Source organism: Gallinula chloropus, assembly GCF_964237585.1.
Source record: "Gallinula chloropus genome assembly, chromosome: 5".
Taxonomy (NCBI): domain Eukaryota; kingdom Metazoa; phylum Chordata; class Aves; order Gruiformes; family Rallidae; genus Gallinula; species Gallinula chloropus.
In genome coordinates this window covers 31,561,352-31,574,393 of record NC_140090.1, presented here as the reverse complement: position 1 = coordinate 31,574,393, position 13,042 = coordinate 31,561,352, and the positions used below count along the sequence as shown (strand labels likewise).

Genomic DNA, 13,042 nt, shown 5'->3' with positions numbered 1-13,042 from the left:
GAAGGTGCTTTTAATTTGTTAATGGTTTTCCCATTCGTCTTCTGTCTCCGTCAGCCTTCAGTGCGTGTGCGTGTGCCTGTGCCTGCGCATGTGTGCTCTCTGCTGAGTGTGTATCTATCCATCTCTCTCCATCACAGCCAGGATTTTTTTTTTCTTTCTGCTGGTGTAAATTACTGTGACTTCTTATACTTCGATGGCGATATGTTGATTTACACCATTTGAAGACTTGGCTCAAAATATGTGCTGAGTGGGATGGGAAGCAGATAGGATGGGAGGAATAGCAATGTTCTATTTTGGTAAGGGGGAAGAAATCTTTGCTTTCTTGGCGCTCCCAATTTCACACATTTTCCTGCTAGTTCTTCCCATGCCATGAGTGCTAATTTGAGGCAGGATGTAGAGCCTGTTCGAGTCAATGGGACTCTCTCCACGCTGTGCTCAGGCTCTGGGGTCAGCTTTTCCAGTGCAGAGAAACCACAAGCTCAGACCTTGATCAACCGTGCCAGGACTGGCTGGCTCATGATGCATTTCCCCTTGTGAAGGAAACTGAAAGGCCAGGCACATGGGAAGCACTCCCTGCCTGCCCTCTGAGAAAAGACCCTTTCTGCTACACCAAATGGGGTGCAAAGTAATGACTTGCCAGGATCACTTAGGGCTTTTTGGAAACAAGGTTCACTGGGGCAGAGCTTGCCAGTGCGGCTGGTACTAGAGCTGGTGGGAGTCAGCTCTGCCATTTCTGCTCTCATAATGGGCAGTCTGGAGTGTTGAGGCCCCGATGCAGAGTCATGTAGCTTGTTGAATGTGTTCTAGTTGGAGGGAATTACTGGCCCCATATCTAATGCAGAACTGAGGCCGCACTCCTTGGAAGCAGGTGGTTGGACTAAGGTCATGTAAGAGATGCTTTCAGCAATGCATGTGGTAGTGATAAACTTTTTGGGCTCAGTCCTGCTTCTGCTTTCTGTCAAGCTTGACTTTGCAGAAGTCAGCAACAAATTACGCTGGTGTAAATTTGGATTCTGGCCCCTGATGCTCATATGTGTGAAGTGAGCTAAAAAAGAACAAAACTGGAAATATGTTAAACCAAAAAGAGCAGCAAACCTCATCAGTGACTGTTAAACATGCTGGTCCATATGCAACCTTTGGCTCATGGAGTCTTCAAACTGCTGATTGTGGGAAGCAAAGAGAGGTTGCCAGGAGAAGACTCCCTCAGGCTTGCTGCCCCTGGGCATCCGCTGCAGCCACCATCTAAAGCCGCCCCCTGGGACATGGGGACCTTTGGGCTGACCTGCCATGCTGCTCCGTGTGCTAAAATAGTTGCACTGGCTCAGATAAACATTTCCTGTCCTCTGGTGTTGAGTTCGGAGGTAAGGTGTTGTGTGTCAGCTTCTGTGTTGACATAAAGCTGGAGGCTTTGCTGTGGTGTGGAAATACATCCTTCCAGCCTGTGTGTGTGTTCCCACAGGTTTACAAGGCACACACGCTCCATGCCTGGAGAGTGTTTCACAGTAACCACTCTCCTTATAGCCCTCCTGCTGGAAAAAAGGGTATTTGGTGTCTGCTGAGCAAGGAAAGGGTGGGGAGTGGGGTCAGACAGAATAAAATAGGATATTAAAAACACATAAACCATGCTGTGTTGCTAAACGGTAGCAGCGTGATATATATTCTCCAGATTAGCATTTCTGCTCAAATTCACATCAACCCCAAATCCCAATTACCAACCAGATTTGCAGCCAAGGCCGCCTGTAGGGTGGCTGCTCCCTGCCCTGGCAGGAGCGCTGCCATCCCGGGCTGAACAGTGATGTGCCAGGGCAGCCCAGAGGTGGTTGTGGAGCTGCAGAGATCTTCTGCATGCCCTGCCATGCTGGGTCCTGGGAGAAGAGCAGTAGCATGTGCCTCTGCAGGCCTAGACTGGTGACATGCTTATAAAATGCTTCTTAACTGTTACTCAAGGCAAGAGGCCAGGATACAGGCTGACCCCTTTTTCTGTCCTGGATCACCGGGATCTACAGTTAAATTGTTTGACTCTTGCCTCCAACAGGAGATTGGTGCCAGAGATTGCACTCTCCTGCTTCACTCTGAGAAAAACTTAGCGGGAGCTCCTGTGCTTAGCACGGCATATGCAGGGTAGGAGCCTGCAGAAGAGCCCAGCCAACATCTCAGTGCAGGTGCTGCTCTTGGCTGAGATCGGAGGATGCTCGAGTCCTGTCCTGAGAGCCTCCGTGCTTGGAGGGAATGTGGGCAATGCCTGCAGCCTCAGCCTTTGAACTTGAGTGTTTTGTGCTGGGGGCAGAGAGAGGGTTGCAAACTACCCTCGGGCTGGATCGCTCCTCTTTCCCACTTCTGCTACCCGCTCTGGCTCTGCAGCCTGAAACAGAAACACAAGTATCCAGTCCTGGTCCGGCTTATTAAAATAATGGGAGGGAGGAGGTGGGTCTAACGTCCATCTGGTAGCTATTGATTATGGCCATCTGGTAAGGCAGCAGCCTTTTCATATCATGTTGGATCATAAACTCTCCTGAAAAGCTGTCTCTGTGTGGTAGGCTGTGTGTGTGGCTGAGAGGCAGGAGCAAGGGGATGGCTGGGATGTCAGCTCGTCACCCCAGGCAGACGCAGCATCCTTCCTGCCCATGCTGCTGCTTGCCTACCGTGTTTCCCAGCTTGGTGCAAGGACATGTCAGCATGTCAGCCCATTTACCCACAGAGGGGGGGAGGCAAGATCTCACACAGTGTTTGAGGGCATTGGGCCTTTCGCTTTGGAACAGCTCTAGGTTTGGGGCTCAGCTCAGGGTGCCATGAGAGCAGCGGGGCAGCGTGCTCCTGGATCTCCTGCCTGATGGGCAAGCCCATCCACCATGCTGTCCTACCAGCAGCTCAGCTCTCCTTGCCTGCTCTGGATGCTTGCCCTGGCTGGAGGCTGGCCCTGCCCAGAGAGCTTCTCTTTGGTCTTCCCTGATAAGGTTATTTTGACTGATCTGGTTATTTCTTTTTACCTGGAATGGATGTAAGCATAGTTGTGCCCTCTCTCCCTTGCAGACATTTCAGGCCAATGAGGACACCACAGAGGTGGTTCTCAACAAGATCCACACCCCGGTGCTCACACGCTTTGTGCGCATCCGTCCCCAGAGCTGGCACAACGGCATCGCCCTGAGGCTGGAGCTGTATGGCTGCCGCATCACCGGTGAGTGTGAGCCCTCTTTCTCTGTCCCTCCACAGCTGTCATGGCTGCTTGGGGGTGGGAAAAGGGATGCTGTAAGCAGCGTGGAGGCATTCCTCCCAAGGGATGTGCTTGGGGGACACTGGCACCCAGGCCCCAGAGGCAATGGGGAAGTGCCCAGTGTTGGTGCTGGTTTAATGCCCAGAGCTTAAGCCTGCTGGGAAAACCATGAGCACTCCTGTCAACTGCACCAACTGTTCATTACCTTTCCTTCCCTGCAGATTCGCCCTGCTCCAACTTACTGGGGATGCTTTCTGGCCTCATCCCTGACTCGCAGATCTCAGCCTCTTCCATCAGAGGCTATGACTGGTCTCCCAGCATGGCCCGCCTCGTCAGCAGCCGTTCAGGCTGGTTCCCCCGTATCCCCCAAGCCCAGCCTGGGGAGGAGTGGCTGCAGGTGGACCTTGGTGTCCCGAAGAATATCAAAGGCGTCATAATCCAGGGGGCTCGCGGAGGGGACAGTGTGACCACCACTGAGTCCCGCTCTTTCGTGAAGAAGTTTAAGGTGGCCTACAGCATGAATGGAAAGGACTGGGACTTCATCCAGGACCCCAAAACAATGCAAGCCAAGGTAAGCACTGCTTGGAGCAGCCGCAGAATGAGATATGTTTCTGGCTGTCTTCAGTCTGCCTTACGGGTTCTTGGGAATTTGGCTGTCTCATCCCACAGAGACCTTGGGAGTTTGGGTTGTCACCATGAAATCCCAGGTTGTGTACCCTGGTCCTGCTCTTAGGCTGTACTAGAGGGTGTAGGCTCCACTTGGCCTCAGGGATGGCAGTTTCCCTTCATTTATTGTTGTGGGTCAGGCCTGAGGATGTGGACATCACCTTCTGCTCCTCCCAGCTCCTGCAGATCAGAGCCCACCATGTGTTTAGTTATGCTTGGTACAAACTAATTATGTATTTTAAGTTGTTACTGTTACAGCTTGAACCTCTGAAAGAGGAAGATGAATCACAACACCTCTTTGGGGAATCTGCTGTATTTGAAGTCCCTTTTGCCATACTGGTGTGACCCTGAATTTCCCTGTTTTTCTGATATCGTTGGAGTTCCCCATAATTTTTCAGTTTACCAGTTTGGGTGTGGCAGAGGGCTTGAGGAATGAATTAATTCTGTTACTGCCTGTTCTGTTTTAATGCAAACTCATCTGCTTCTGAAAATTTGCGTAAGTTTTAATCTTCCCTGTTCCTACAAATTAGTCTTAGAAGGCTTGATGCTATCTATAGCCCTCTGTTCATTCCCCACAGACTTGAGTTGGTGCACGTAAGCTGAAAAGCAGCAGAACTTGGACTGTGAGGAAAACTAAGCGTTTATACTATCCTAGAACATGCAGTAGCTTTTTTATTTGCCAAAGGACAAATCTGATCTTATTTATACGTGAAGTTAGTGGATGTTCCCCAGGCTTCCCCTGCATGGCTTGGATCAGAATCTGACCCCTGGATATAAAACAGAGGCCAAGAGAAATTGTGCAAGTTTCTTAGAAACAGCCTGTCTGGTCCTCTTGAATGTGGAGGAGCAGCCCAGTTTCTACTCAGCTGGACTCAGTGGCCTGAAGTTGGACAGCTAAACTATTTCAAACTGCGTCTGTGTCCTGCCAGACCCAAATTATCAAGTCTGGTGGAGACTACATGGGTGGGATGCACACATCACTTACCTGTTCATTCTGTCTCTGTAGCTTTTTGAAGGCAATATCCACTATGATATCCCTGAAGTCCGGAGGTTTGACCCTGTTCCTGCCCAGTATGTCCGAGTACACCCAGAGAGGTGGTCCCCAGCAGGAATAGGAATGCGCCTGGAGGTGCTGGGCTGCGACTGGACAGGTAGGAGCCCCTCTGTCTCTGCCTGCTGGCTTCATCAGGGCTGGTGGGTGCTAAACCAACAAGGTGCAAGTGTAAGGTTATTTGTCTCCCTGGTGTCCCACCTCAGGGCCATACTGTGTCAGGGAGACTGCAGCCATGAAGGCAGGACCTGGCCTGAGCCCTTTTTTTTTTTTTAAGTTCCACCTTGAAAGGAACTTGCTTTGATGTGACATGTAGCAGCAATGTTTGGACCACAATCCAAGCTTTCTCAGAGTCCCATGTGAGATTTGTCCCCAACTTCCTTCTCCCTCCTTTAAGATCTTTTATCTGGATGTTGTTCAGACTTTATCATTCTCTGTTAAATAACATCAGGGCTTTTTAGTCCAAATGAATAAGACAAAAAGCAGGAAGAGAAGCAGAGGTGCAGAAGAGGGGTGCGGTGGCCAGTACAGGTATCTTGAGCTGGCACAGTAAGGTTTTGCTTTAAAAAACAACTGTTCCTGTCATTGAAGCCCATGTGAAAATGCATTTGCAGACAAGATTGGGGAGTTAATGCTGCAACATCTCTACAGCATCTCTGAGACCAGGGAAGTCTGTTCAGTTTTGCCCACCTTTTTTTCACAAGTGGTATGTCTCGCAGCTACCATTACTTCTAATGCAGAGGTGAAAACTGTCTAACACCCTCACTGGGATCAGTAGAGGTTGTGCCTCTGACCCTTCTGAAGCTCGATGGTGATTGATTATTCCATAGTTTCATCCCAAAAGCAAAAAAATGCACCCAACACCTCATTGTGTCTGATGCTGGCTTTTCAGTGCCAGGGGCTGGCTTTCCCTTTTTATTATCTATTCTATTTTTTAATAATCTGCTTAAATCTGGTGTCCAGATGTCAGTGATAAAGAGCTATGATTTCCATTTTATAAACACATCTGTAGAAGGCATTTTCTTGTAAGAATTCCCATTCTAGGAAGCTTAAAAGACACCAAGCTTTTTCCCACCCTTTTGCAGAGTCTTTACTACTCCTTCCTCCTGTGATGTTCTCTGAGATACGTTACACACACTTAACAGCAAATCACAGAACACACATACACAGAATTAATAATGATAATTTGTCACCTTTGAAGTCAGTGGCAAATCTCCCCATGGACTGAGAATCCATTGTAAATCATCTAAACTTTAAATTGAGATTAGATCTGAATTTAGATCTTACAGCGTCTTTGATATGTTGTAGGAGAAGCAGGCACTGTGGCTTTCATGCAAACAGCAGAAGCTGAGGCTGGTACAGAACTGGTCAGGGAGCTCCCACGTTACTGCTGCCTGCAGCTCCTGGGAGTCTCCAGCTGCCACATCTCTGCAGAGCACTGCTGGCCAGTGCATCCTAACACTGTGCCGCTGTCACAAAGGGAAACAATCCCACAAGCCCTCTAATCACATGTCAGCCCCTCCACTGCACTCTTCCAAATCAAAGAATAAGAGGGGTTTTGGCACTCTCAACTTTTTGTGCTATTTTTGGTCCAAATTTTAGTTTACAGCCATGTCCACGTTCTGTTTCAGTACCAGCCTGTGGGTTTCTCGAGGTAGAATGCTTTATGGTCATTCTCCATTGTGGCTGTCTAATCATTTGCACACTGTAATGTTTAAAACTCAACTGCCAAGCCATAAATATTTGTAGCTTTATTGATCTACAGGCATTCAGCTTTGTAATCAGAGCAGTGCTAGTAATCTTGTGCATTCACTGTGTTATAAAATTCATTTATATCCCTGATGCAACCTGGGGAGAAGAGATAGCCCATGGCATTATCTGCATGCTAAATCCAGTCTGGCTGCATGCATCAGTCCTTGACAGCGCCAGGATACAGCCCTGCTTTGCTGGGAGGACCCAGGCACATTACAGAACTGGCTGTGAAAACCCAGGCACTTGTGTGGGAACAAGATTAAGAAATGGATTAAAACAAGCTGACTGAACATATTTTCAAGTGAGGGCCATGACTACCTTGCTGAGCTATTTCTATTTCTTATCAGCAACGAGCATCTTAGTTACTGAGACAAACAGGTATCTTAACAGCAACTGGGCTCACAAGCTAGTTGGCTACTAGCTCAAAAATTGGGAAGCAGGCAGTCAGCAATTGGCTTCTTTCAAAGACCTGCCAAAATTTTTCCTCTGAAGAGCGGAGATTGATGAATGTTCATTTGCAGCTGGTTTTCTCTCCTTTGAAGTTCCAAACATCTGGTTTCAATTGCTTAGTGACTTTGCATTTTGATCAGCAGTTACCACCAGTTGCACAGACACTTGCTGGGCCAGGGAGAGAGAAAGCAAGCAAGCAAGACTTCTCTTTTTCACTTTCCATTTCACACATCACGTTGTCCTTCCTGCTATTTTCATTATCTCTTGTAACCATCGTGTTGCAGCTCTGCCACGGTAACTGATTTTTCAAGACATATTTCTGCGGCTTGTCCAGGGCAATGCAACACTGTTGATTTACATCCACTCAGCATCTGGGTCCCATACGGGACTCGGCTTTCAAGGTCCTTCCACATTGTCACATTTCAGCTATAAATCTCAATATAAAAGAACAACAACCTAAAAAAAATCCACCAGCTCTAAATAACTTGCGGCCTTTGATATGTTGCCTTCACCTGCTTTTTTTTTTTCTTCCTTCTTTTCTTTTTTATGACATTTTTTTGTGCCTGGCTGCTTGCAATTTGCTTCTTGGTTGCATTTGGAGTTTTATGGGGTTGTAACAAATTTGAACTTACAAATTAAAAGACTTTGAGGTTATTTGGTATTTTGTCCTGAACAAAAGACAGCTACTGGCGGAAAAAAAATCAAAAAACCCTGAGAGTTTATGTGCAACATGTTTAATAACAGGAAAATAAAAGGCCAGAAGGGAACCTATGGAAAATATTCAATGTATTTAGCCATTTCCTCCTGCTTTTGGCTTTATTAAGCGATATCCTGAAGGGTGCCAACAAAGAAACACAATCACACATAACTGAGAAAAGCAGCCTCTTTTTAAAAGTGGAAAGAATCAAACCTGCTGTACTCCAGTTAATACACCCATAAAAGGAGCGACTGCTGCAACCTAATGTCGTTTATTGTTGATCTTAATATCCTTCCCTTTCTTGCTTCAATTTCCCCTGACACCTGCTTGGAAGTTGTTTCACATGGGCCATGTTGGAGAGAGGGAAATTGGACAGAGACCTTCTGAAAGTGTAGTCAGGAGCCTGGAGTGTGAAACCAGATGCTACTGCAGTGAGCCAGAGCCAGAGCACGCTGGGGGATCCTCTGGGCCCATTCGCAGTTACGTCATTTGTGGGTTTGTGTCACTTGTTTTATAAATTGACACAATTGGTGGGAATGTCATGCGTATTCTTTTAATGTGTCCTGAGCCTTTCTGAAAGAAAAAAACATGCTGCCTGTGATCTCTTTTATCCAGTAATGACAGCTAAGTGGACTGCCAACACTAGCATAGATTAAAAAATTAAGAGAAAAAGTAGGACGTATGTCTAGAGGAGAGGCTTGTCCAACGGGAACTCTAAATCAAAGGAACTCCCATATGGCAACAGTCAGTTCACTTGAAGTTCAAATCATGCTGACATTTGTAACATGTGGAAATTTCATGGTATTCTTGTTCTATCTCTTCCTGCCATTACAAGGATATGAGAAAAATATTTTTGCTCTTTCCTCCTACCTGGGCTTTTCATACTGTCTATTGCAAAAAGCATCTCCACTCCGTTTTTTCAGATGTAAAGCCCACTGCAGAGACACTGGTGCCCACTTTGAAGAGTGAAGAGACCACTACTCCATACCCAACTGATGAAGAGGCAACCGAATGTGGTGATAGTTGTGGAGAAGAGGAGGGTATGTATCAGAGCAGCACATCTTTATCTCAATAAATGATGAGTTAAGACCTCAGGAAATACTCTTATCTTCCAATTAGCTCCTATACATGGGTCTGATTCCTGGAAAGCTTAGAGTAATGTTATTAGTGATAGACAAAGATAAAACAAAAAACAACTCAAAAAAACCCCAACATAAAAAAAACCACTGTGCCAAAATCTGATCAGTTATATCAAGGAAGGATGCAAGAACAAGAGATAGCAGCTAATTCAGTCCTTAGGGTACAAGACTTGAAGAGCTGCTCTTCTAGCTTCCTTATGTGACCTGAAGAAACTCACTTAGTGCCCTGTTCATAGCTATCTTTGTTCTAGGTCCCCCTGGCTGGATGTCATAAATTCAGAGGGTAATTCAGGAGAGAGATTCAGACTCTGATATGCAAGGCTTCTTTTGCAGAGGTCACAAGATTTACCCCAATCACGACATGCAGAGAAGGCTGATGTCCTGCACACCTATCTAATAGCGGTCATCTTGCCTTCTGTCAGCTGCTTAAAATTTAGGACAGCTTGTTGCCTTGTTCAGGCAGCAGAGAGAGGGGAACACTAATGCTCCAGGCAGGAGATTGTCCCCCTAGTCTTAGATGGCTGTCAGATATACAGGGAGTGGTTTGGTATCTGTGGCACTCGCCTGCCTCTTGTGACTATAGAAGAACCTGGACATTAGTTGAAGCTACATGCTGTGCTTGTTAAGAGCCAGTGCTGGGGGAACTAATCTCCTTGGCCTTGGATCCCTACCTGTAAAAGCAGACGACGTATTACTCTGCTCCTTGCAAGGGGGGTGTGAGCAGCTAAGCTTGTGAGATGTCCAGGTTAAGGGGAGAAAGCATGGCAGAGCTGTGCAGGGTTAGCTGTTCAGTGCAGTGGGCGGGAGCTGCATGCCCCTGGGCATGACAGCAGAGCCTGCACCTCAGCACTGGAGCATCTATGCAAGGACTTCAACAAGAAATCTCACAAGGAAAAGCTGTCCTTTGAGATGGCTCCCAGGATTTCTGTCACTTCAGCTTCTAGTCCCAAAGAAAAAATTAATGGGTTTTAAAATAAATAAATTTTAAAAAGAACATTAATTGGCTTTTTCACACCTCCCATCGGGGTTGTGCTGTAGTTCAGTTCTGGAAATGCAATTTGCAAAGTAGCTCAAAGGGCCTACTTCTTACTGCTTTGCCTCAGAGTGATGAGCCTGTGCAACCCTGCTACCATTGAGGCACTTGGGAAACTGCTGAGAGGAAATTTAGGCCAGTAATAGTCTCTGCAACAGCACGGTTCCTGGGTGCAGTCCAGGGCAAGAGAGCAACTGGAGTATGCTGTGGAGCGTGGAACCAGCCTCCCCATCAGCTTCCCTCAGATTTAGCAACAACTTTCATTCTCATACTCCATAAACAATGAGCGTGTTTCTCTGGACAATTAGATTTATGACAGCCAAGCAGAAACAATGCTGCTCTCCAGGGTATGAGATTAGATTGGAATAAAAGGATCCATAATTTGCATTGTTTTATTTCAAAGTGGGAGCATGTAAAGAAAGTCCTCTGCCTCTCGCTGCAAAGTTCCCCTGATGCCTATCGCTTGAGTCACTCACCTCCATCTGGCTATCACTGACTTTGGGAGCGCTGTGATTTAAAACTTCCTCTTTGCTCAGGAAAAACCCAGCCTATAATTGGGCTCTGACATGCCTGTCCGCTGAATGCTTGGGGTGGCCTCAAGCCATTCCTGCAGCCTCTGCGCATTATGGCTGCTTCCCTGACCGAAGGAGCCAGCAGCTACCACGCTACTACATGCAGCCCCTGGCATGTGCCCTCCTGCCCACAGACCTGTCTCTGCAGGAAGGCTCTCCAAAGCTTTTAAAGCTGTTGACACAGGAGAATTGACTCTGCTCCTGTTTCACAGACAAAAAGTTAGATGACACACCCAAAAACCATGTGGTGAGGCCATAGTGGAGCTAGAAATAGAGGCTGGCTCTTTTCACTCAGAATCCAAAAGCTTGAGCTCATGGTGGCCCCACATTTCCCCTGGTAGCATTTCCACGAGAAGGTAGGAAGCGGTGAGTGACAGCTCGCCACGTTGACAGACAGCTCCCGTCTGGTGCAAGTGGCTAGATCTGTCACTCAGGAGCTGGGTTTCTGGAGCACTTGAGATTCTCCTTTTGGAGCCAGAGCAGGAACTGATGAACACAGGGCACTCAGGAAGCACTCTTCCCTGACATTTAAGAAGGCATTTAATATTTGACCACTCTAGGGGATGAAGAGAAGGTGCTGATTAGAGTCTGGAAGCATTTAGTACTTGCTTTTATATTTGCTTAGTTTGGTGGAGCTGCAGGACGTGGCGTGAGCATTTTGATGATGCAGAACTTAAGGCTGATCCCTGGAAGTGATGAAATATGAGATAGGTTAAACACATCAGTGTGAGTGAGATTTCATGCTTTCTTCAGTATTTATGGCTTACCAGCTATTTTAGTTTTGGGTTGCTTTTTAATAGCAACACTTTTTAATCCAAATTTATTTTGCATCTATTTCTTTTTAAAAGATTTCAATCTCCCTGAAAACTTCAACTGCAACTTTGATCTCCCTGAAGACCTTTGTGGTTGGTCACATGACTCAGCAACGGGTTATACATGGTCTTTTCGGCCTACAAGCACCTGGATTGGCAACCCAGAAGCAAGCCCCGAGACTGTGCCTGGTAAGACAGTTAATACCATAGCAAAGTGGGGAAGAGGGAACTGATGGGGCTTTCTCCATGTGAACAGTATGACTGATCTTTGCACAGCTGTCAAGAGTTGTGAAGACTCTGCAGAGCTGAACGTTTTCTTTTGTGGAAGCTTTCGGATGCTTTGCTTTATGGGTTCATGACTTATTTATAGGACTGTGACTGCTGGCACTGAATTATACTGATTGTCCTCTTGAGATAGCCTTGAATCAGACACTGGTCTTTGAATCCCCTGTGACCATGTAGGTTAGTCCAGGCTTTATTCCATATCCTGAACCAAATGTCCTCTGTAGGACCCAATGCTTTTTCCCCAGAATGCATTTTCTCATTTGTTAGAGATGCATTTCTTCCTCCCATATGTTGCTCAGATTGCCTATAGTCTTCAGTTATTCTGCACTTTGGGCTTGCACAGGCTGGATTTCAGTCTGCTCCAAGTGAAGGATGAACTAAGCTCGAGGAACACAGAAATATGCCAGCTTCTTGCTGTTTGACTTTTGGTTCTTTTTCTCTTCCATGCTTTGGAAACAGAAGATTTGCATGAGAGTGGCAGAGCCTAATTTATGGAGATCCTCACTGAGGTGTGCTGGCAAGGGTTGGACAGGAGCCTGCTTCTGGCAGTGTGGTTGAAAGATCAAGTTCTTCAGCTTCACGTCTTGGAACTTGCCCTGAAAGTAGTGCCCTTTCCTCACTCTTGTTGACTTTATGGCAGGGGTGCTACAAAGAACATTTGCCAGCTTCCTTATAGCGGTGGATTGTGTCACCCTAACATCGCTTCTCTTTGCTATCAGTCATTGCTTATATAACTCAAGGCTTCCCCAGGGAGAGCTGGCTGGTCTTACCTGTCTTCAGCTCTGCCCTGATGCCCAGTGACTTCAGTGTCTGCATGCCGTGCACCCAGGGACCCATGAATGCTGCAGGCTCCTCTCTGCCCTCCCCCCAGTAAGGTTGTGTCTTGAGATGCAAACATTCGGGTGAACCTGTTAGCCACCTGGCAGAGGCGCTGGCCAGATTGGCACTGCCGTCAGCCAGTTGGAAAGCCGTGCAGCCAACACCTGGTAGGCAGTGCTAAAGAGGAAAATATGTATTCCAGAAACATATGGGAAGAGGAGAATCTGCTATATCTCCACACACAAATCACCCCCACACAAACGCACACATCATTTCTCTCTTCGGCTCCTGAGGTGCCCAGCATTTTCCTGAGACACACAGCAATGCCGTAGGTACAGCCTATATGGACATCTGACAAATTCTTTGGTGTGACAGAGGGTCACAGTGTCTGCTATGGAGAAAAACATTTTCATATTTCAAGTGTTTATCTCTTCAGCATTTGAGTGCTTTAGAAGATTAATATCTGGAGCTCAGTGGAGCCTCAGGCAACAGGAGAGAACACTTACAACCAGCCCCAGACTTAATAACCCTCCCCATCTCGTTCGCTGTAATAAT

The 13,042-nt window shown here is 46.9% G+C and overlaps 1 protein-coding gene across 2 annotated transcripts in view; it reads left to right on the top strand.

The window, feature by feature from the left end:
• Window positions 1-13,042, top strand: part of NRP2 (neuropilin 2) — a gene marked incomplete at both ends in the record, with an annotated part of 86,129 nt that overhangs the window by 42,548 nt on the left and 30,539 nt on the right. For both annotated transcript variants that reach the window (XM_084265706.1, XM_084265705.1), the window contains 5 exons: window positions 3,031-3,175; window positions 3,433-3,782; window positions 4,884-5,028; window positions 8,751-8,867; window positions 11,420-11,572. In XM_084265706.1, coding sequence (XP_084121832.1) covers window positions 3,031-3,175; window positions 3,433-3,782; window positions 4,884-5,028; window positions 8,751-8,867; window positions 11,420-11,572 — 910 coding nt within the window. The remainder of the gene's footprint in view (window positions 1-3,030; window positions 3,176-3,432; window positions 3,783-4,883; window positions 5,029-8,750; window positions 8,868-11,419; window positions 11,573-13,042) is intronic.